Genomic DNA, 22,639 nt, shown 5'->3' with positions numbered 1-22,639 from the left:
CATGATTGAAGTGCCTGGGAATGGGTTTGGCTGCGAAATCAGCTGATCAAATACTTTCATCAAAAATCTGTCTGTTTCTCTGTGTGTCTGTTTCATCCGTCTATCTTTCCTTCAGTCCTTTTATCCATAAATCCATCCATCTATCCATCTTTGGGCCCTAGGCTGTGTTGGCTTGATTCTCCTGCATGGTTTCTTCATGGAAAAGTTTCTTCTTGGCAAGTTTCTGTGGTTCTTGACTTTCCGGTGTTAGAGAAGGCCCATCACCTCCGTATCAGTCCTCTCAGCGTTACTCTGGCCTTGCTTGCATCACATGTCTGCTCTGGAACCATCACTGTGTCTGGAAGAACAGAGTTGTCTGACTACTCTGTTGAGGCCGGTACTCCAGACTGTGATATGTCCTTGGGGCAGCGGGGAATTCCCAAAAGAAAATGATGAGGGCACAACAGAAATTCTAGATATCTACCATACCTGGTGTTGACTTCCTTTTATATTAACATTTTTTAAACATGCAATTCTTAAGAGTAGGTATAATTGCATCAAAGTTATGCTACCAGAGAGCAAGGGTTCTTGTATCGTCACAGGAAGGTATTCCAGGACGTACAGAATTAAGCCATATGAACAAAGCCAAGAAAGTGCTGGATTTATTAAAGTAAAGAAAAAGGACACTCCCAAAATAATAAATGTGGGCAGGCCAGGAAAAGGACAAGTGCCCCAGAAGAACTAAGAGGCTTAGGGTTTTATTCGAATAAAGGCATGAAATATTCAAGTTTTGTGGTGGCATCACAGGCTTTCTCTGGATGGGCCCTTGCTGTCCTAGCTGACCACTGGTTCTCCTCAGGGGTGAGATTCCCTTGTTCTTATTTGGCCTTTGTCGGCACTGTCCTGGTGACACGGGATGGAGGTGTTTCCCTGCCCACAATGCTGACAGTCTTATAATCTGTTACAATTAGCTGTCACTGCACCTTTTCTTAAGAATGATGTCATCTCCTCTTTCCTCTGTTTCCCGCACTTCTTCCTTCCCTTCCTCCCTGCGGCCCTGTTCTTTCTGCCTACAGTAACAGTTACAGCATGTGTGCCACTGGAATACCAACATAAATGCATAAGTTAGTTATGAATAAAATGAAAAAACTCCAGCCAAATGCAAATGGACAGCATTCATTCTGTCACCCTGCATGCAAAGTGAGCATGGCCGTGCTGACCAGGGCGGGTCTGGCTGGCAGCTGCAGTCATCCTACGATGGTTCACTTCTCCTGCTGGGTTTCTCTGTTTAAGCAATCATGGAACTTTTATTCCTATAGCACAGCATGCCAGCTTCTGGGTTTTACTTGGTTTGAAAGCGTATTTGTATATTACATCTACCGCTTTTATGTTCTTTCCCCCAGAACCATTGGGGTGCAGTGTGGCTGGAACATGAATAGAAACCTAAGCACTAAAATTACAGGACCGGACTTGGTTATAAGGTGGTCCTCCCAGTAATGTAAAGTGTACTTCTTTGACCTGTTTTTGATTTTACTTGTCATTGGTGTGAAAGCCCAAAAGTAAAGTACAGATCTTCATCACATACTTGATTTGGACTCTCAGGGCTTCTCATGCCCCAGACCGAGGAGCCAAAGGAGTGAGTCTCTCCCACATCTAAGCTGCAAAGCAAATCAGTTGACATATTTACAGCCTAGATTTCAGTGATTATGTTTTCTTTCGGATGTAAGTAGGTTTTCTTTGAAGGGACAGTTTTCATGCATGTGATTGTGAATGCATGGAAAATTACAAAGCGTGTCTTCCAGCTCTCGGTCAAATCTGAATGTGAAACCATATGAAGCAATTTCTGCATTTTATTTATATTTGGTCCCAGTTAGCCTCTCAGCTGTTTTCATAGCTGGAGAAACCTTGGAAATACTAAATAACTTTAGACGGAGCCTTCGTTTTCTTCCCATACCAGACCCAAGTGAACTCCACTGTCATACCAGAGCGGAGATTTTGGAGGATGTCACGTGGAGGTGTGCCAGCCGGCCCGTTCTCATTTAACCCCCTGTTATGTGTGTTCATATTTTAGTCTAAACCAATGATTCTCAGAAGCAGATGCCTTGGCATTCGGTACTGATGCTGCTTTGTTGTGAGAGATGGGTGAGCACATGGTGAGATATTTAACATCCCTGGGCCCAGACCCTGAATCCCAGGAGCACCCCATCTTTGTGACCCCCGTTTCCAAATGCCCCCAAGGGTTGGCACCACCACTTAGTTGGGAGCCCCTGTTCTGCACCCTTTAACATTTATTGATATTTATGGTGTTTAAGGGTCCTTGGTAGGATAGATTTCAGCAGCGACCCCTGGCCCCCTCTTTGTAAGAGTATGACCTTGGGGACTTTATTTGCTCTCTCTGTGAAACGGAAACAATAGCATTTACTTCATGGGGTTCTTAAGATATCTAAAGAAAGTAATGCAGACTTCCTTATCTTTTTTAGTGGTGATTTTCAGTAATTTACTGTTTTACCTTGAGACTCATTGGTGCCTTAAATAGAATCACAGACGCAGAATAAGTCATTCCCTTATTCTGACAAGTGGGAATTAGAACAACAGAACAGTGATTGTATAGACTTTGTCTTTCTCACTTTTTAGTTGGATTTTTATTAATAGTTGAACAGAACCTTTGTGGATGGTGGAAGGTGCTAGAAAGGCAATCAGAATGGGAGGCCAGGCCCCTGATTCTCTTCCCAACTTAGCTGTTAACTAAATTTGTGACTGGCCCAAGTAAGTAAACTTCATCTTTAAACTGGGATGTGGGAAGGAGTGAGGAATGGGGGCAGCGAGATTCATAAATGAGCTTAAAATTCTCTTTCAGCTCCAAGTGTTCTCAATTCTCACCAGGAGAGCAGAGTATCAACTTCTCAGATTGAATATTTTCCTTCTTTAAGTATTTTCCAAACAGCAGTAGTGGACCCAATTGTGCAAATAATGTAACTAAAACTGTATAAAATTAGGATCCAAGAGCAGGAAAAAATATCTAGCATTATATTTTATGCAAGTTATGTGTGTTTTTCCTACAGATAATTGCAGCAGATTTCCATGTAAGCTATCAAGCATCCCTTTCCAGACAGGAAATCAGTACACTCTGTAATTCTGGTTTTTGGTGATTAATTCACATGACTGATGAAAAAACCACTGGCGAGAAACAAAGCGGGGGTGAGGTTTTAACAGGAGACTTAAGAAGAGAATGGGTTGAGTGTTGTGATCTTTCAGAGTCTGCATCGTTTTACTCTGTTCTGAGGCATCCTGCAAACTCCCCAAATGCTGCTGCTCCAGGGACTTGCTGTACGGCAAGGCAGAGGAAACAACCTACTTGTAAATTTCCCCAAGTGAACCCCCTTAGGGAGGAGCTACGCTGGCTAACTTTAACCCCCAGGTCTCCTGTAGCTGTAGCTGAGTATTGTTAAAGCATGGGTTCATCCAGCAGTACAACCATCTTCCACTGGAGAATACGGTTACTATTAAATACTGCGATAGTTTTCATCATAGGTAATTAGTTGTATATTTTCTCATCTTTGTTGTCAGTTTTATTGTATCTTTGATATTTTGGGGGGGAAAAAATGTCCTGCAAATCTGTAACTTATTTTTGAAAAAACAAAATTTCTAAATAGTAATGGAAAAACAAGTTGCGTGCTTATATTTATTTTTCTCAACTAAATGTTAGGCTCTTAAACTTTATGTATTAATGGGAAATTATAGTATATGTAAATGTAGTTATTGGTCTAGGGAATCTGTGTATTTCAGTTCTATTTTGAGAAAGTACTAACATTAAAACAATTTTTTAAAAAATGAGTGTTTCTGTAGAGAAATTAGTGTATTTAAACTAGGAGCTTAAGAAGAAGCAATGGCTAACATCTAGTTTTTCTGTAGAAGCCTGTTGAATAAATTCTTATTATCTTTACAAAAAAATTACCTTTGAACATATGCTCCATTTAATGTTCAATTAACTTAAAAACAGTAGGTATCGTATATTACATGCTGACTACCAGACTCTATGCCATCACTTTATGTGCTTCATTCCTTTAAGTTCTGAGGAAACCTACGAAGGTTAGTGTCATTGTCACTATTTTACAGAGAGAGTAAATAATGTGTGTAGGGTCTTACCCTTCGGAAGAAGGAGCTGTTGGGTTGAAGCCCAGGTCTTTCCCACCTTGGGCCTTCACCACAAGCTGCACTGAAGTTCGGCCTCCTTGTTCATGGAAGCAAAGCAAAGGTTCATAGATTTCCTGTCGCGCAGAATCTAACTCAGGAAGACGGTGAAGTTTCTCTGAAGGCCTCCCAATATGCAAGCACATCACTGAATGAGGTGCCTGGAGACTTTGCCCAGTGGGTTTGGTTTCCATATATAATTTTAGAGCTTAAAAAAGTGGGAACTCTCAAATGACATTTTAAAATAGAGTGGCTGAAAATTTAAGTACTAGGCCATTACAATTATAGTATTTTTAGTATTAGAACACAAAAACCCTAAGTACAGTATATTTTCAAAGAACTTTTATCCTTTGATGCATTATTTTAGGCAAGAGTACAAAACACATTAAATTAGCTGCTTTATAAGTAGGTTTCATCCAATATTTTTAACTCATGAGAGTTGTTATGTTTATATCACAATTTTACTTAGCCTTGTAAGTTTTTCTTTTTTTCCCTTACTCTTCCAGATGCCAAGAAATATTCTATAAAACCTAGGCAAAGTATTTCAATTATTTTTCCCTTTCAAGACATCTGGGATATTGAAAATGTGTTTTAAGCCATTTCTGTCTTTTTCAGGATTCATTTTGTGAGATAAGTGAGCAGTTCAACTTCGGTAGCAAGAAAAGGTACTTCTGCGTGGAGCCCTATGGACACAGGTGTGTGAGTGTGTGTGAGTGAGTGTGTGTGAGTGTGTGTGTGAGTGTGTGTGTGTGTGTCCCTTTGGCTCATCCTCTTTGGATGCTGTGCCAGAGCTTGCATAACCTGTCCTGTCAGTAAGTTTTGCGTCTACTATTTAGTGCTTCTAGATAGTAGGCGTTTGGAGGAAGCTGTAACTTGTCTAGATTAGTGGAAAATTTTTAGAACACAAACTATGTGTTGTAGTTTTCTTTCCTGTGATAAGTTTGTCATAATACCCAAAATGAGAAATTGGAAAAGGGGGAAAGGTTTGATTCTTAACAAACTATGTAACATAAAATGACCTTTCATTTTTTTCAATGCATATTACTAACCAATTTATAAAATTTCTAGAAAGTAGGAGAGGAAGGATACGCAATACACAAAGTTAAACCCATTTAAATATTCATAAAAAAGGTATTACTAGCTTGGCACCATTCTATTTAATCATTAACTAAGTGAGCCTTTCATTTTAAGAATAATACACTTTTCACTACTTAAAAAAATATGCGCACACAGGATGCGGAGAATGAAATATATAGCACTTTGTTTCTGCCATATGTCTAATTTTATAAAATCAACTCTTTGTTACAACTATTACAAAAAAATGTCAATTCACCTTCTAAGCTCCTTACCCCCCAGAATTCCTTTGCTATTTTTTATCACTCACGAATGCATTTATTCATCCTTCTGTGCATTACGGAAACCACTGAATGTCGGACACCGGAAATGTCAAGTTCAGCCTTTTCCCCCAGCAGCTGCTACAAAAGGCTTCCTGGCCTTTTGAGTCCGTGAACTCATTTAGTTTTGTAGGGCGCTCCACCCATGTGGGCACGGCATCTTGAAGGGTGCAGTTCCGTCCGTGCTACAAAGAAGCCTCGTGAAATTAAAATGTGTTAAACATTACTCTTCATGACACTGATTTTCATGTCAACGTGTCATTGCAAGAGTGGTTTGAGCTGCAAGAGTCTTCCCCAAAGTATGCCTAGTATTCCTAAATATCCCTACATTTCCTGTAGCAGAACATTAAGACAATACACTTCTGATGGGATTCATCATTGAAACAGATTTGAGGTTTAAAATTCAAGTCACATTTCTGACAACTCATGGCAAGGTTTTCGCAACCTCCATTGTCCTTGTTCCCTGCTGTGTGATTATATCTATCTTTGGGTTCTGTCCTTCCTCAGTGTGGGGAAGGGCCCCTTGTGAGCCCTGAGCAGCGTCTGTGGGGGGTGCAAGTTAGAAACCACGATGGCACCTACCTGAGAGGAACAACTCCCAGCATGGGCTTTGGTAGCCTCTGGAGAGTCTCTGGTAATTTTAAGACATACTGTAAACGTTTAAGAACAAAACGAAGTCTAATTTACCCATTTCTAAAAGGTGTATAATACCACTCATTTATGAGGTAAGACATTTTTTGTGTAATAAAATAAGGACGGAAATAAGTGCCTGGAGGATAATAAAACCGACTTTGGTGAGGAGAGAGGGCATGATTTGGGTGGGGTGCTGAACGTCAGGATCTTGTCAGGGATGATAAATCCTTGGCATTGGGGTTCATCACATCTCTCTTAGCCGTGGCTTTATTTCAAGCATCTGGAGCCTGTTGTCTTTCTTTGACAGCCTTGTAAATGTTAAATCAACTCAAAGCCTTGAAGAGGGCTGCCTGCCCTGACTGCTCCAGGTTTGGGGGGTGGTCAGCAAGAACCCACTTCTACAAGAAAAGAGAGCCTGAAGTCATTAGTGCTTGTGGCCACAGGTGAAATACCTCATAGAACTTTCTTTCCTTCCTTCTTTCCTTCCTTCTTTCCTTCCTTCCTTCCTCCTTCCTTCCTATCTTCTCTCCTTCCTTCCAGATGCTATTCTGTAACTTATGTAGAGTTATGACGCACCTCTTCCCTTTTGGGGGAAAGCTTAGTGCAAGTCTATAAAGAACAGCCTTCTGAAGTATCTGCTTTGGCTCGGGGTGGGGGTGTGTGTAACCAGCCTGTCTCCAGACCCCATCAGGCTCGCGCAGCCTGTGGGCTGTACCTCCCGGAACACAGCCTTTCCACCTTATCCTTTCCCTGAGTGTCTTGGCAAAACTGAACGGACAGCCATTCTCACCACCGCCCTGCATCTCCACTGGGGTGAGCACTGAGAGTGTGGGCGACAGCAGCACCCTGAATATATGGATGAGCTTTGGAAATGCTTCCATGGGCATTTTCTAATGTGACTTGTGCATCAACGCTTTGTGGTGATGGGAAGAATAAGGAGGTCTTTCTCCTACTAAAAGTGCGGACGCTGAGCGGCGAGAGGATCGTGAGTGGGTAAACCTACTGGACCCCTCCCGGCCCTTGGTAACGTGCACTGTGGTGGGGGCTGCATGGTCTTCATGGCCTCATTCCAGCTGCCCATTTTCACAACCGAAGCACTTGAACTCCAGAGAAGTTGTAATTGGTCCAACTTCCCACCTGTGTAGACTTGTAGCTGGAATACAGCAGCACGAAAGTGGCCAGCTAAAGTACAGGACACCCAGTTAAATTTGACCTTCAGATACAACTTATGCTGAAAAATTAGTCATTGTTTATCGGAAACTCAGTTTAAACAGGGTGCCCTGTATTTTTATTTGCTAAATCCAGCAACTCTAAGAAGGACTCTTCTCTGGAACACATTTGTTATCCATTTCGTTCAGTGCATTGTTTTAAATTTACAAAACGTGACTTGTTTGCAGAGAAACATAGATGTGGGATTCAGTCAGATTTTTTTAAGGACACTGTCCTTAAGAATCTTTGTTCTTTGTGTCCTTTGAGAGAGTGCTTTTATCTCAGTGGTTTAGTGTGCCATCCTTTTATGACCTGGCAGGAAAGAATTACGTTAGAGAATGTGTTATTGTAAGTGATCTTATTCTCTGTGCCTGGTGTGCTCAAGTCTGACTCTTTCAGAGGCAGCTGGAACTTCTGGGGTGCCTTCTTCATGACAAGCATCGAGGTGCTGGGACCCTCTATGTCTTCGAGGTCATAACACTCGGAATAGGAGACCTGGATTTGATTCCTGGTTCTGCTACTGAATGCAGGACGTGTTGGGTTCAGCTGTTTACTTTAGCTTCCTGTTTCAGAAAATAGGATCATTAATGCCTGCCTCACCAGGTTTAAATACAATGGTGCTTTTCCCGCCCCCAACATCACTAGTGTAAAATGCTTTTCAAAATCCCATAGATTCCCAGAAGAGAAAGAAAGGAGAGCACAGATATATCCAAGGCCACAGAAGCAATGCGCCCCCATGAGAACTACCATCCAGGCTTCCTGAATCCCACCGCCTCAATCCTGCCTTACGTTTGACACGTTCACAGTCGTCTTTTCCATTTTTATTCATTCATATGCGTTTTCATTTAACTTCATATGACAGCAAAATCCAATATGCATGTAAATTCAGAACAATATAAACTTCAATTTGGGGAGAAGAGGTCACTTAATGGTTCGTCCAGGATGGTACCTGACGTGCTCAAGGATTGTTACCTCTTAGAAAAACCCATTCTAGAAAAACAGGACCCATAAAAGTGAATCCAGTTAAAACAGAACGATCTTAGTGGAAAGGCTTTGATTGGAACTTTATCATGAAAAATAGAATCACAGATTATGAAAGTAAATTTATTTTACATTGAATAAGATTTAGATTATAATAAAAACTCCATGCTAATTTTTCGAATAAACAATTCATTTTCTGACAAAACTATACCATGAATAATAACTTTACTTCATGTTTGACTTTTGCAGCAAGATCAAAAAGAGAGTTCTTTTTTCCCCCAAATTGTGTTTTTTAATTAATACTTGAAGACCTCAGTTGTTTGAAGGACATTTCTTAATCTGGAATATAATTTTGTGAATAGAATTCTCTTTTCAAGGATCTGTTATGTCATTATCCTTGTCGATTCTTCACTTGTTAGCTGGTCTTCAGTTGGGCATAACCCTTAATTGTCAGGGGCTTTGTGTGATGTTAGAGCTGCTCTCCAACACCACTTGTGTCTACTTATAGAATTTCTGCCTCTTATATGAGAATTTTAATTTCAGCTTGCAGGTGATTTGTATTGTATAGAGACTGAAGTATTAAAAACTGATTGCGAGAGATCGGCGCTAGACTTCAGAGTAAGGGCCCACTTCACACAGCCACGTAGGTCGTGCCCTGTAGGAATGCCTGAGGGAGAGGTGTGCGAGGTGATTCCCTCTTCCCTGTGGTTGATTCTAAGTGATTGCTTTGATGTTACGAGAGCATATGCCTTCCTCTGCACGTGTGTAACTACAGGGACTCATAATCAATAATGTGGTCATGAGAAACCCTTTGTCTCCGTGACTGGCGATTGACGAAAATGGTTGATTGAATGACTGGGTATATTCAATCTGCTTTTCCTGTGTCATGTTGAGTTCATCTCTCCAAGAACATAACTAGAGATTAAAAAAAAATAAACACTTATGAAACAATTAAATACAGTAATAAGAACACATAACAAAGGACTTTTGAGCACCGGCTCGGTTGACACATACGAGGCACTGCGGGGATCTGAGGACAAATCAGCCACGATGTTATGAGGCTCACATCAGAGGAACAGTGAGCACTGATCGCTAAGGCAATGTTGATTTTCTGTAACAGATATGCCAGCATTCAGATATTCCAAAGACTGTTGTCCCTTTTGGTGCAGTTAAGTTAGGAGCCTTCGTTTATGCACGCTTGTTGAGGACGTACTATGTGACAGGCATTTTCCAAGTACAGGGGATGCAGAGGTGACAAGATGGACAAGCAGCTTTGATGGAACTAACAACAACTTGTTGGAGACAATAAACAGACAATAAACCAGCAGATTGATAAACAAGAAAATATCTGGTAGAGAGAATTCAGGTAACGTGGGGTGAAGCGTGAGATGTTGAAGCCAGCTTAGGTGGGGGATCAGGGAAGACCTGTCACAGCAGGGGGTGTGGACGCTGTGAGGAGTTAGAGCTTGGTGTGCTGGAGCACGCAGGAGGCCAACGTGGGCGAGAGGAGTGAGGGTAGGGGTCTAAAAGAGTGTGGATTTAACCTCCATTCAGTGAGAAGCCAAGTAGGGTAGTTAAGATGGTAAGATCTGTGTTCTTAAAAGATTACTCTGGCTGCTGTGTGGACAATGGATCAAAAGGGCAAATATAATATCAGAGAGACCCTGGGAGCTGTGGCCATAGTCCAGGTGAGACATGTGGGGATGGGGACTGGGGTGGTCGCACAGGAGACAGACATGAACAGATCAGGATAGAAGGTTTGGGGAGTCAAGTTGGCTGGATTGGGACTGGATGTGAGAACTGAAGGGAACACACGTAGACTAATTGCTCGATGTTTTGTTTGAGCAGCTAGGGTGTGTAGTGATGCTGTTTATTATATGAGAAAATTGGCGGGGGGGGAGGGAAATTGGAGCAAGGTGACATTAGGAATTCTGTTTCCACCATTTTAAGTTGTCTGTTTAGACATCCACGTGGAGTTGTCACATAGGTGGTTTGATTAAAAATTTTTTTTTTAATTGATCACTTTCAAATGAGAAGATAAGAAGTAAGTTGTGCCTAAGCTTTAGGTTTGCTACTGAAATAGTTAAAAATGCTTATTTTTATATTGACTTAGCAATTTAAGTTATATGTACATATTTGAAAATCACATAAGTTATGTTAATATAGACATATTGTTTATCTCCTATCTCATATTCTACAAGACAATTTTGTTCAAAAGCTTCCTGTATTTGATAGTTTCACATGCATTTTTGACATCAATGTCTTTGGCCCTAATACTGAAATTTCGGGGGGTTACATATATAAGCATTTTCCAGAGTATGGCACCCTCATTTATAAGTTTTTAAGATGCAACATTATTTTATCAGTGTGTTGTTGTCACTGGAAGATTTCTCCCAAGCCACAGCATGAATTTATAAAACATTAGGACAGTTATGTTTTTTAAAAAAACTCTTTTTTTATGTGCTGTAGGCATATAAGGAAACCCTGTATAACGTGGCATTTTAAGGACCCTCACAACTGTGTGATATGGGGGTTGCTTGTACTTGTGATCTGTACAATATCTCTACCTACGATGTCGGTTTTGAAAGAGACCTTTAAAACGCTTTGATACTGTATCCAACACCTGAAATTATCAGTCATTCTTATATGTGTTACCTTTTTTACCCTTTCCGTTCTAGACTGGTAACATTATAGAATAATACATATTTACCAAGCAATACACTGTTGTTCAAAATCAAATAATTAAGGGAACATCCTATAAATGAAAGGTTTAGTAGAGACTCAGGAATAAGGCAGCCTCTTCTTTTCCCTTCTGCATTCTTCTCTTTCCTTAATAAACTTAATAAATTGTGGAGGTTATTCATGTCAGTACATACGACCATCTTCCAAAGTCTGCCTCATGTTCCACTGTGGAAACATGCCATGGTGAATCTACCCAGCCTTCCATGGGTCGGGTTAGGCTGCTGCTTATCTCTGCTGTAACAAACCGTACAACGGTCAATACCCTGGTCCTTTTCCACATGTGTGAAAGCTTTGGAACAAAGGATAAATGCATTTGAAAATTTGTTACATGTTGCCTATTTGCCTTCCAAAGAGGTGAGAACAATTTTTACCACAACCAAAAAGACTGTAGGATGTCTGTAACCCAACACTCTCCAAAACAGACTTCTTTATCCTGGCCGTTTATTGAACCTCATCAGTGTGTTATTGTAGAGTGGGTATTGCATTGCTCTTATTATAGGCAGATTCTTTTAACTGTCCTCAGTGATAGCACTTTTTTTTTTTTAAAGAAATTTTAGTTAAAATTAAAAACAAATAGTTTGAATTTTCTTGGACTGAATTTTTAAGATGAACGATTGCCTACTTTTACATTTTCTTCCTTTATACCAGGAGCAGATAATCTAGAAGAGATCATTTTTTACCATTATTGAATGAGCTTTATTAGGAAATATTTACAGAAGTTTAAATCTTTCTACATACCAGATCAAATTGTTTATATTTTCCATGTCTTCTTCTCAATCTAATCTGTATATAGTGATATAGATAAAGCTAAAATTAAGCATATTGGCTAGCCCAATTTAGATAAATATTTATTTTTAACTTTAAATATTTAACTTTACAACAAGTTGTGTCTCTTAAACAACAAATTCACTTTCACATTTATGTTTTCCTAAAACTATTGTCAAATTTAGTGTCTTTAATACAACCTGATTTTGAGAGACATAGACTTTGATGCTTGACACATTGTAAACCGGATATCTGAAAATATACACATCTAGGCATCGTACTTTATTAAAATGCTCATCGAAGCGATTATCCTTTATAGTTTTCAAACTAGAACTGTCTTAAATAAACCACCTTGTTTACATTTTCGATGAAAATTAGATTTTTATCTGACCAGCTTACCGTGAAAGAGTTGGTAGCTGCTTTCAGGGGCAGCGCCTTTCTTTCTTCCATACGTGACGCGTGTGCTGCTCTGTTCTGCAGAGACATGGTTAATGCATGGTTTGCTGAGAGAGTTCACACCATCCCTGTCTGCAAGGAAGGCTTCAGAGGCCACGCGGAACCCTGCTCCTGCCCCTCGTCGCAGAGTCCCCGCACAGACAGCAGTGCCCCGGGAACACCAACCAGGAAAATCTCTGCTTCCGAATTTGACCGGCCTCTTAGACCCATTATTATCAAGGATTCTGAGGGAACTGTGAGCTTCGTCTCTGACTCAGAAAAGAAGGAACAGATGCCTCTGACCCACCCAAGGTTTGATCATGACGAAGGGGACCAGTGCTCAAGACTCTTGGAATTAGTGAAAGATATTTCTAGTCATTTGGATGTCACAGCATTATGTCACAAAATCTTCTTGCATATCCATGGACTCATCTCCGCCGACCGCTATTCCCTCTTCCTGGTCTGTGAGGACAGCTCCAATGACAAGTTCCTTGTCAGCCGCCTCTTTGATGTGGCAGAAGGTTCAACACTGGAAGAAGCTTCCAACAACTGTATCCGCTTGGAGTGGAACAAAGGCATCGTGGGGCACGTGGCGGCGCTGGGGGAGCCCTTGAACATCAAAGATGCATATGAGGTAAGAAGGAACCAGGGAACAGCGGGGGTGGGCTGGGGAGGGGAACATGAATGGTGGGGCGCTGGACAGCGCTGTGAATGGTGGCGATGTTTGAAACGGAGATGTCATCATTGGCATATTTATTTAAAGTTGGAATGTAGGATAGGAACTTTTGCATCTTTTAAATGCCAGAGTTTCTTCATTGGTGCTTGAGTCAAACAGATGGGCCTGAGTGGAATCTTGTCTTGTTTTTCCCCCTAATGATACTGTAACGTAGCTCATCTCATAGCTGCATTCTCTCATCTTTTTACCTAGCACTGTACACATCCCTACCCGTGTTCTCTCCACATGCACTTCGGAGGCTTTTACTGAGATTCCGAAGAGATGGGTGCAAAAACTGTCAAAAAAACCAAACCCACACTCATTCATTCACACATTCATTCATTCAATCAAAATCATACTCATTCATTCAAAGTCCTACTAACACCAAAGTCTGATTTCCTTTCTTTCTATCCATTTCATTAAGCAAGTAAATGTATGAATGACTTTAAAATATGGAGATTTTCGCTCTAAATTATTTCAGTGGAAAGATCTGATATTCCACTTCTGCTACAATACAGGTCTTTAATTATGAACTTAAACATTATACAATATCGTTCTTCAAATTTCCTACTTAAGATGATCCTATTATTAATAGAATTAAGGTTTTAAACAGAGCATCTTAATGGAATGGCACGCTGTGGGTTTAGAAACATTTTCTCGCACGTTGAGAGAATAGTTGTTGTACTTGCCATGTAGTGCACTAAACTTTAAAGGTCCGTGGTCATCCCAGCTCACTGCTCCTCTGTGTAATTCGAGGTTCATAGCCTTTTTATTCACCCCTGCATCTCTGGTACCTAATACAGTGCCTGGTGCATAGTCAAGTCTGAACAAATATGGAATCAGCAAAAATTATAGTAGATTAAGATAAAGAAGAAGCAGAGAAAGCAGATCATAAGAGATGCCGAGGACAGTGTGGTGGGTTCAGGGGAGCAGGAGATGACAGCTGGTTGGCCAGACGGAGAGGGAGCAAGGCTTGAAAATGGACCCTGGACAATGGATAAGATTGGAATACATTGAGTTGGGTGTATGGTGAGATGGAGATGTAAAGAAAAGTTTAAAGAAGAGACAGGGGCGTTGGACCATGGGGCGCGCATACGGAAGCATGTGGGTCCTGGTCGCTCAGACGTTGGGGGCCTGTGGGAGCAGGGCCTGCAGAGGACTGGGGTCCTGAGTGCCAGGCGGAGGCGTATGAATGTGGTCCAGAGCCAGGAGGAGGAACTGAAGATGGTTTCAAAGGGGGACCAGTGGGATTCAGACTGTGCTTCCGAAAGATGAATTTCATGGTGGTCATCAAATGAATTAGAGGGGAAAATACTAGAAGCTGGGAGGATAGATGATTTTAGTAGTGTGAGGAAGTGAAGATCTGACTGGCCGTACAGATGAAAAGGAGGGGGTGGATTTCAGATGAAGAAGTAGAATGCGCCGGACTTGGCAGCTCAGAGGAGAGAGAAGTGAGGGTAAAGGGGGTTGAAGATGACTCAGGTTTTGAAGACGGGTGAATAAATAAATAAATGACGGTCACTGGTGAGGCTTCCTGAGGGGGAGATGGGATAGTTCAAGTCCATTATATCCTGAGATACTTTCCAGAATCCATTCTGTACGAGCGACCTAGTCAATGTTGACTCCTCGCGGAGCTGTCTCCATGACCTCTTTGAGGTCTGTAGTAACGTCACACCATGGCTGACCCCATGGGGTGTGAAGCAGTTAAGGACACTGCTGAAGGATCGCTGCCAAATTTGCAGAATTCCCTTCCTGTCTTAGGTGACGGCTGGGTTTCCGCTTGTCAGCAGCCCTGCCATCCCGAGTACAGTGGGACTGTAAATATGCTTCAGCTAAGAATGCCTTCCTTTGTCCGCGTGGCCCAAGTTCCTCCAGCCCTGAGGAGTCCTTTCCTCAGATGCATTGTGTTTAATCTGCTTGCCATCTTCAAGGGTGTGACAATGCAGTTTTTGTTTTGCACTTGGTAATGGTTTAAGGCTTGCCCTGCTGTCTACCAGAGGCCCGTGTCCTTGATGTTGGATGCTCCCAGGTGAAGTATGTGAACCCACGACCCTGTCACCCTTGGTACCCCTCACCTGTGTGTGTAGTGGCCTTGCAGAAGTTACTCGTGTCCCAGGAATCTAGTAGGAATTATGGGATTGATCTGTGACATATCGTCTACATTGGTATTAGCAGTGGAAGTCAGCCCCACTAATAATTTGACTAAACTAATTACCACCTCATAGCCTTTTGTGAAAGTAGTCGTACTATGAAAACACATCCTCATGTTTTCTGAGTCCTATCTCCTCAAATATGCATCTGTAAAAATGACGCATCTTAAGCTTATTTGACCACAGAACACTTTCAAGGTGTATAATGTAGCATTGGAAAACCAAAGTGGCCACGGAATGTAATGGTGCTCAGATTGAAGCGAAGAGTAAAAAAATAGTCTCACAGATAAATTAATTGGAAGAAATTGTCACCATTTGGTTTGCTATTTAAAACTTTGTAACAGAATGATATAAATTGGAAAAGTCAACTATTTTATTGTAACAAGATACCACATTCATATATTTGAAAGACAAGGCCTACAACTTAGACCAGTCATGCTCAGTGAGACCACAGACCCCATGGACGGGTTACTTGGTAAGTGCTGCCCATGTACTGACATTCGGTCACACGTCATCTCCTGAGTCAGCAGCTTTCTTGAACGTGGCACAGGATTTATTGATAATAAGATATTAACACATAATAACCAGAACAGCAATATAAATGTGTTTGGTGTTTTCCTTCTATATGAAAATTAGATATGACCCAATATTTGGATTGGATTGTATGTTAGTCAGTGTTCTTCAGAGAAACAGAACCAATAGCAGATATATATATATATATATATATATGGATTATCTATAGATACATAGATATATCAGAAGAGGTTTATTATCGGAATCAGCTCACTTGGTTATGGAGGCCAGGAATTGCCTGCCATCTGTGAGCTGAAGAGCCAGGAAAGCTAGTGGTGTAATTCACAGTCTACAGGCCTGAGACTCGAGGGCCACTTGTGCAAGTCTCGTCAGGGTTTGAGTCTGAAAGCCTGAGAGCCAGGAGCTCCGAGAGATGGCAGGAGGGCAGGAGAAGATGGATGTCACAGCTCAGGCAGAGAGTGAATTCGCCCTCCTCTGCCTTTCTGTTCTCTTCAGGCTCTCAGCGGATCAGACGCTGCCCGCTCCCTGGTGTGGATCTGCGTCACTCAGTCCACAGACACACCCAGAAATAGTGTTTGACCAGCTGTCAAGTTGACACATAGAATTGATGAGCACAGATTGCCTGGCACCCCTAGTGCCATGTCCTGTGGAAGCCGTGAGCCTCCCTAAGATTTCCTGTGCCAAAAGGTTTGCATTGTCAATGCACCCCTCTGTCTCCCAAGTCAACTGGAACAGAAAACTGGGACTCTTCTGTCTCCACAGGACAGCCACTCCACATGTGCCATGATTTCTAAGGGGAAGACTTGGCAGGTCTCAGGGAAGGGTGGGTGGCACTGCCACTCCTGGTGGAGGAGCTGCTATTCCCCAACCCCCGACTCCATACCGCCCTTTTCATTCTTTCTGCGGATAAATAAATCTTCACCATCTCTCACCCTGCAGGTCTCAGTGTCTATTTCAAGTATTTATCCAGGTATTTTCCTAAAGAAATATGAGCTCTCTCAAATGTATTTCTAATGAATAAAATTATTTCCAAAATGAATTTTAAGAGAAAGAAATGACACTCGCAACTGATTTAATTTTGATAAGTCTACCAACCTGTCATGGTATAATTGTGCTCCAGGGAATGCGGTTTGGGAACTGCTATGTCTGTCTTTGTTCAGTGTTCTAATTATCTTTAGGCATTGTCTGAAAAATGCCACACTGTGGAAGAAAACCATCCTATAATTTGGCAAGTTTACTGTGTTGTTTCATTTTTTGTGTTGTTGTTTTCTGTTATTTTTATATCATTTCAAACTTACAGAAAAATTGCATGACCCGTATAAGAAGCTTCCATGTACCCATTACCCAAATTCTCCAGTTGTTTATGTTTTGCCCCATTTTCTTTATAATTTTCTCTCTTTTTCTATACATAAGGCATATAAGTACTATATGCATATTATTTTTCTGAATTATTTAATAAGTTGGAGGCATTTTTACTAAGTATTTCAGTGTATATTTTCCAACAAGCACGTTATCTTCTACTATTCTAATTTATCAAAATCAGGAAATTTTATAGTATAACACAATACTATTATCTAACAGTCTGTAGTCAAATTTGGTCAGTTGTCCCGTTAATGTCTTTTATAGTTATTTTTTTCCTCTGATGAGAGATCTAATTCCAGATCGCATCTGGCACATACTTATGATATCTCTTTAGTCTCCTTTAAATGTGGAATAGTTTCTCAGTGTTTATCCTTCTTGACATGTATTTTAGAAGAATACAGGCCGGTTATTTTGTAGCGTGGCCTTCTTCAGCAGATTCCATCTAGGGCACGGTCCTTACTCTCAAGGCCTGGCCTCCCTGTGTCTCAGCTGAATGCTCGAGGTGCCAGTGAGGTCTCCCTGGCTGGGCTGGAGCCACACTTCCTCTGACCCTTTCCCTAACTGCTGTCACCATCCCGCTTCAGCCTTCCACAGCCATCTTGCCAGTGCTCTTAGCGTCTTGCTCTGTGCATGTCTGAACAGAATAGTTACTGAGTCTTCAGCCACTTCTCCTTTACACCCCTCTCCCCAACACCCAGCAGAGCCTTGCAAATTCCAGCCACTCTGGGAGCCCCGGATTCTTTTCAGTTCTCCTTGGCACTGTTGCCCCACTTGGGTACCGCCCGCCTTCTCCCCAGCAGGAGCGTGCCCGTGAGAAGAAGGACAGAGTAGTGCACATTCATTCCCCGCCCTTGGGGTCTGTGCTGTAGTTGTCTCAGGCATTTGATCTGGTCTTCTGTTTTCAGCAGGAGGGCAAGTTGGTGCCAGCTGCTTTGTTGTGACAAGGGGACATCCAAGTTTTATGTTTTTTACACGGGCACGTCCTCATACAGGAAAAGGAATACTCACAATCATAGCAGTGCTGCATTTTCCCTTCTGCGTTTCCTGGACCTAAAGGGATTCTCTGTGCCCGTTGCCTTTGCACTGACTGCATCGCTAAGGGAAAATTCTGTGAGAGGCCAAGATTCCCCTACAGTGAATCTGAAGTGTGCATCAGTCCCACCTTCCTCAGTGAAGACTGAAACCCAGGGCCGCTGCTGGCTGTCACTTCCGGTATGCACCCAAAGCTGTGCAAACCCTGCTAATTTCAGTTTGTCAGACTCCATTGCCTGGATTAGATAGCTGGGTTTAATCCTCTTCTTTATAAATTGGTCTTGTAATTAAAATGTGCGTTAACAAAATAATTGCCGAGGATGCATTTTTATTTTTAATTTGATATTAGCTTGTAGAATAATTCACAATATAAATTAATAATGTTTTACTTCTTTAATTCATCAATATCAGTATCCTGTTTACTTTCATTAGATACTTTGCAATATAGTATGTTATTTAAGAACTATTTCTCAGAAATATTCAGCCAAGGGTTTTTTGTGTGTGTGTCTCCATATAACTTTAAGCATATTTGCAGAAAAAGCAAAAATACAGTAGCATTCACAATATAAAATATTTGTACTGATTTTCCACCATTTCATAACTTTTCTTTTGAGATTGTCTGTAATGCCAAATTTGGTTCTCTTGGGGGGAAATTGGCCTCATTTCTGACCCCAATTGAGTGAATCGAGTGTAATCATTTACTTCATTCACAGCTTTGGCTTTGCACGACTTTAGACTAATTAAAAAAAGAAGGAGAACAAATGACCTTCAAAGTGGAGGATTTTCCAGTGTGGCTATTCCATGTTTTCTAAAGGGAATTCCAAACGCAGAGTTTTGAGAGCAGTGGTGCTATTATTAGGTTGTGCATATAACTCCCCGTGGCTATTGCTTTGAAAGGGGCAGCACTCATTGAAATATTTATGTTCTGGTATGTTTGTTTCCATCCTAATCTTATCCCATACACTGGTATCTGTCCATTTCCTCTCGTAAGCACCACCCCCGTCCCCCACTTACCAGATATGCTTTAAACGATAAGCTAAAAATGATCACATTTGATAACTATGATGTCATTTGTTAATGAATTCCTTCATTTATTTAACAAATGGCTTTTGAGTTCTTGTACCAGTATTGGGAACACACTAATGAACCAAAAAAAAAGCCCCTTCTGGAGTTTACAGCCTAACTTTAACCCGACCTAAAGTTCGATGGAAAATAGCCTGTACTTGAGATTAAGGGGTGGTTTACAGTCGGATTGAGGCCACAGAGAAAAGATGAGATTTAAATTCTTATGAACACCTAAGCGAGAAGAACAGAATCCTGAGGAAATACATGAACAATTATCACAGGGGAAGCAAAGTCAGGATTGGAATGGTCGTTTTGGAAGTAAGAGGTTTTACAGGAAAAGTTACTGAGCAGAGATGCTTTACTTCTGGGTGGCACAGAAGAATCAAGCAGTGAGATGGGAGCAGGCAAACCGTATTACAGAGGCGGAGAGTTGCCACTTTTCCCCGAATTCAAGTAAGGCTGTGGAAATCTGTTAGTATTTTGAATTCCCTTTATTTCTGGACATTTGTTTGAGTCTGTATTGTTTTTTAGTTTGCATAAACCCCAGCTTCTAAAAAATCTTAAATTTATCTTTGTCAAAGATGATATGTACTTACATGACTTGATGCCTTTTACAACAATAAAATTGTCATTCAGAGCAACAAGGTAAGTCAAAGGTTAGATTTCTCTAATCTTATAAATCAGAAAAATCAAATCAGTCTTTGAACGGGTCAGTTATGAAATTGAATTTCTTTTTCCTTACTAGGATCCTCGATTCAATGCAGAAGTTGACCAAATTACAGGCTACAGGACACAAAGTATTCTTTGTATGCCAATTAAGAATCATAGGGAAGAGGTAAGCCAATTTTCCATTTTATAAAATGTCATTTGGCAACATTTTTCAAACAAAAAATTACTTTGCACACCTATGAAGTGATACTACAGTGACAAGTTAACTATAAAGTGCTCGAATGTTCTACTTAATATATATATAGATATATATATATATATCTATATCTATATATATCTATATCTATATATATCTATATATCTATATATCTATATATCTATCTATCTATATCTATATCTATATCTATCTATCTATCTATCTATATATATATATATATATCTCTTAGACTTTAGTTATAGGGTTGAATCCTGATAGAGACTTTACTGTGACTTAGAAATTCACTTCAGACACTTCATCTCCTTATGCCCCCATCCCCCTTAGGACCTTATTCTTATTCTATCCAAGATATGTAATTGTGGTTGTGCTTCTTACCAATTTATTTCACACTATATTTTAAGTGTCTGCGTAAGGCTCCTACATAAATGGTTCTCCAATTGCAATGATCATTACCTGATTTTTCTTTATTTTCGGATTCAAAAAGAGGTTTTGAAAAAACGGAAATTGTAGCTAATGCCAAGTAAATTTCATTGTACAGATATGATGAGCCAATGAAAATATCTTGGTTTATACTTCACCTAATTAGAAGGCTTGGATTCTGTTAGTACTGAATTCCCTTTTCATTTTATACTTATTTGAGGGAAAAAAAGTTAATAAATTAGCAATTTAACTGAATGTTTCAACTGAGTATTCTCAACCCTGGCTGCATGTTACGATAAAGTGGGGAACTTCTAAGATATTAGCAATGAAATCAGAATATTCTCAGGGCAGAGTCTGGATAGTGACACATTTTTGAAGCTCCCCCAATAATTCCAAAGTGTTGCCCGGGTTGAAAATCACTGTTCTAAGTGAAAATAAATAGACTGCAGGAGTGCTTCTGAACTTTAGCCGCACGTCACAGTCACTTGGGGAGCATGTCTGCTGCCCAGGCTTCATCTTAAGTGGACTCTGTGGGTTGGGACCCAGGCATCAGTATGTGAAAACTCCCTGGTGATTACAATGTGTGGATAAGCTTGAGAACCACCGCCAAGTGTTCGAGCCACACTTGGATGCTTCCATTTGATTATATTCAAATTCTGACGTCTTTCCTTTCTCTTCTCCATCTGGTCCATTACCAACTGACACTGATTGTTTTCCATTAGAGTGTTTCTCATTTTAGTGCCTTTCTTTGCATTCTTGCTGCCTGCGTTGTAATTCAGATCTCAAAGTAATGCCTGAATTTGTAAAATATTCTTGTAAGAGGTTTCTATGCTTGTAGTCACTTTCCCTTCCGTCCACCCTGCATAGGCCCTGGGAATTTTCCCAAAACACGGCTTTCTAAATCCGCGCTCCTAAAGGTTAACAGGCATCTGAGTCACGTGGGGATTTCGTTAAAATGCGGATTCTGAATTCAGTAGGTCTGGGTGGGACCAGAGAGTCTTTCTAACAGGTACCAAGTTGATGCCAACATCCTGGTCTGTAGGTCACATTTGAGTAACAGGATCCTCAGTCAGTCACTTCTCACTAGTCTAATCAGTTCTCAGTGACGTAGAGTTGCTCCACGCTTTCTTAGGAGGGGACTTACAGCCTCGGTTACTAAAAACATCTGCAGCTAAAACATGAATATGAGATTGATTAATTAATTATGTGAATGAGTGAGTAAAATGGAAAAGGCCGTGCATGAACTACTGATGGCAATGTTATTGTGTTGCCAAATGCAGCAAATGAAAAGCATGTCCCGTGCCATATTTGGGACACAGTTATACTACAAAAGTATTTGTTGTTCATCTGAAATTAAATTTGACTGTACGTCCGCTATTTTATCAGGAAGCCCTAGTTATGGAGACAGTTTTCGTCTTTCACTTGTTACGTATGCCTTAAAATCTAGGCCCCAAGCCAACTTTGTACCGGCCAGGAGACGCAGCCCAAGTCACGCTCTGATCAAACCTCTCTTTTTAAATAATGCAAATGATGTCTCCAAGAGTGGGGGTTGAGGTGACCCTTTGAAATTGTGCACGAGAGTCACCAGGGAAATGAGTGGACGGCCCTTCTGTGAGAAAGCATCCTCCAGGGTTACGTGTTCTCTCCGGATGACGACCTGGGGGGATGATTTAGAAACAGCAGCAGAAAACCCAGCTGTGTTGAGGCATAACTTACATACACTACAACTCACCCATTTTAAGTAAGCAACGTGATGAGTTTTGACAAATGTGTATGTAGTCATGTAACCACCAGTAGAATCAAGATATAGAACATTTGTCACCTCAGATATTTCCCTGTACGCTTCGAAATTGGGCTCCTCTGGCTCTGTCAACCCCCAGCCTCTGACACTCAGCAGTCTGCTTTTGTCACTATGGTTTTGCCTTTTCTAGGCTGTCGTATGAATGGAATCCTCCAGTATGTCGTCTTGTATATCTGGCTCTCACTTAGCATAATGCTGAGAGATTCATCCACGTTGCTGCATGTGTCAGTACTTTGTTCCTATCTATTGCTGAGTGACTTGTTCCATGGAATGGATATACCACAATTTGATTATCCCATCCTCAGTTGATGGACATTTCAGTTGTTTCCAGTTTTTCTATTATGA

At 40.9% G+C, this 22,639-nt stretch overlaps 1 protein-coding gene across 5 annotated transcripts in view; it reads left to right on the top strand.

Moving 5' to 3' along the window:
- The window catches only part of PDE5A (phosphodiesterase 5A), a 112,778-nt gene that overhangs the window by 6,294 nt on the left and 83,845 nt on the right, over positions 1-22,639 (top strand). For 3 of the 5 annotated variants that reach the window (XM_033133494.1, XM_033133495.1, XM_033133496.1), the window contains exons 2-3: positions 12,375-12,963; positions 19,933-20,022. In XM_033133494.1, the coding sequence (XP_032989385.1) occupies positions 12,375-12,963; positions 19,933-20,022 (679 nt within the window). Of the gene's footprint in view, positions 1-4,785; positions 4,866-12,374; positions 12,964-19,932; positions 20,023-22,639 lie in introns of all 5 variants that reach the window. The other 2 variants (XM_033133499.1, XM_033133498.1) reach the window with 1 other exon arrangement.

This window comes from Rhinolophus ferrumequinum, chromosome 18, assembly GCF_004115265.2.
Source record: "Rhinolophus ferrumequinum isolate MPI-CBG mRhiFer1 chromosome 18, mRhiFer1_v1.p, whole genome shotgun sequence".
NCBI classification, from domain to species: Eukaryota; Metazoa; Chordata; class Mammalia; order Chiroptera; family Rhinolophidae; genus Rhinolophus; species Rhinolophus ferrumequinum.
The sequence above is the reverse complement of the archived record's forward strand: the minus strand, read 5'-3'. Positions and strand labels throughout refer to the sequence as shown.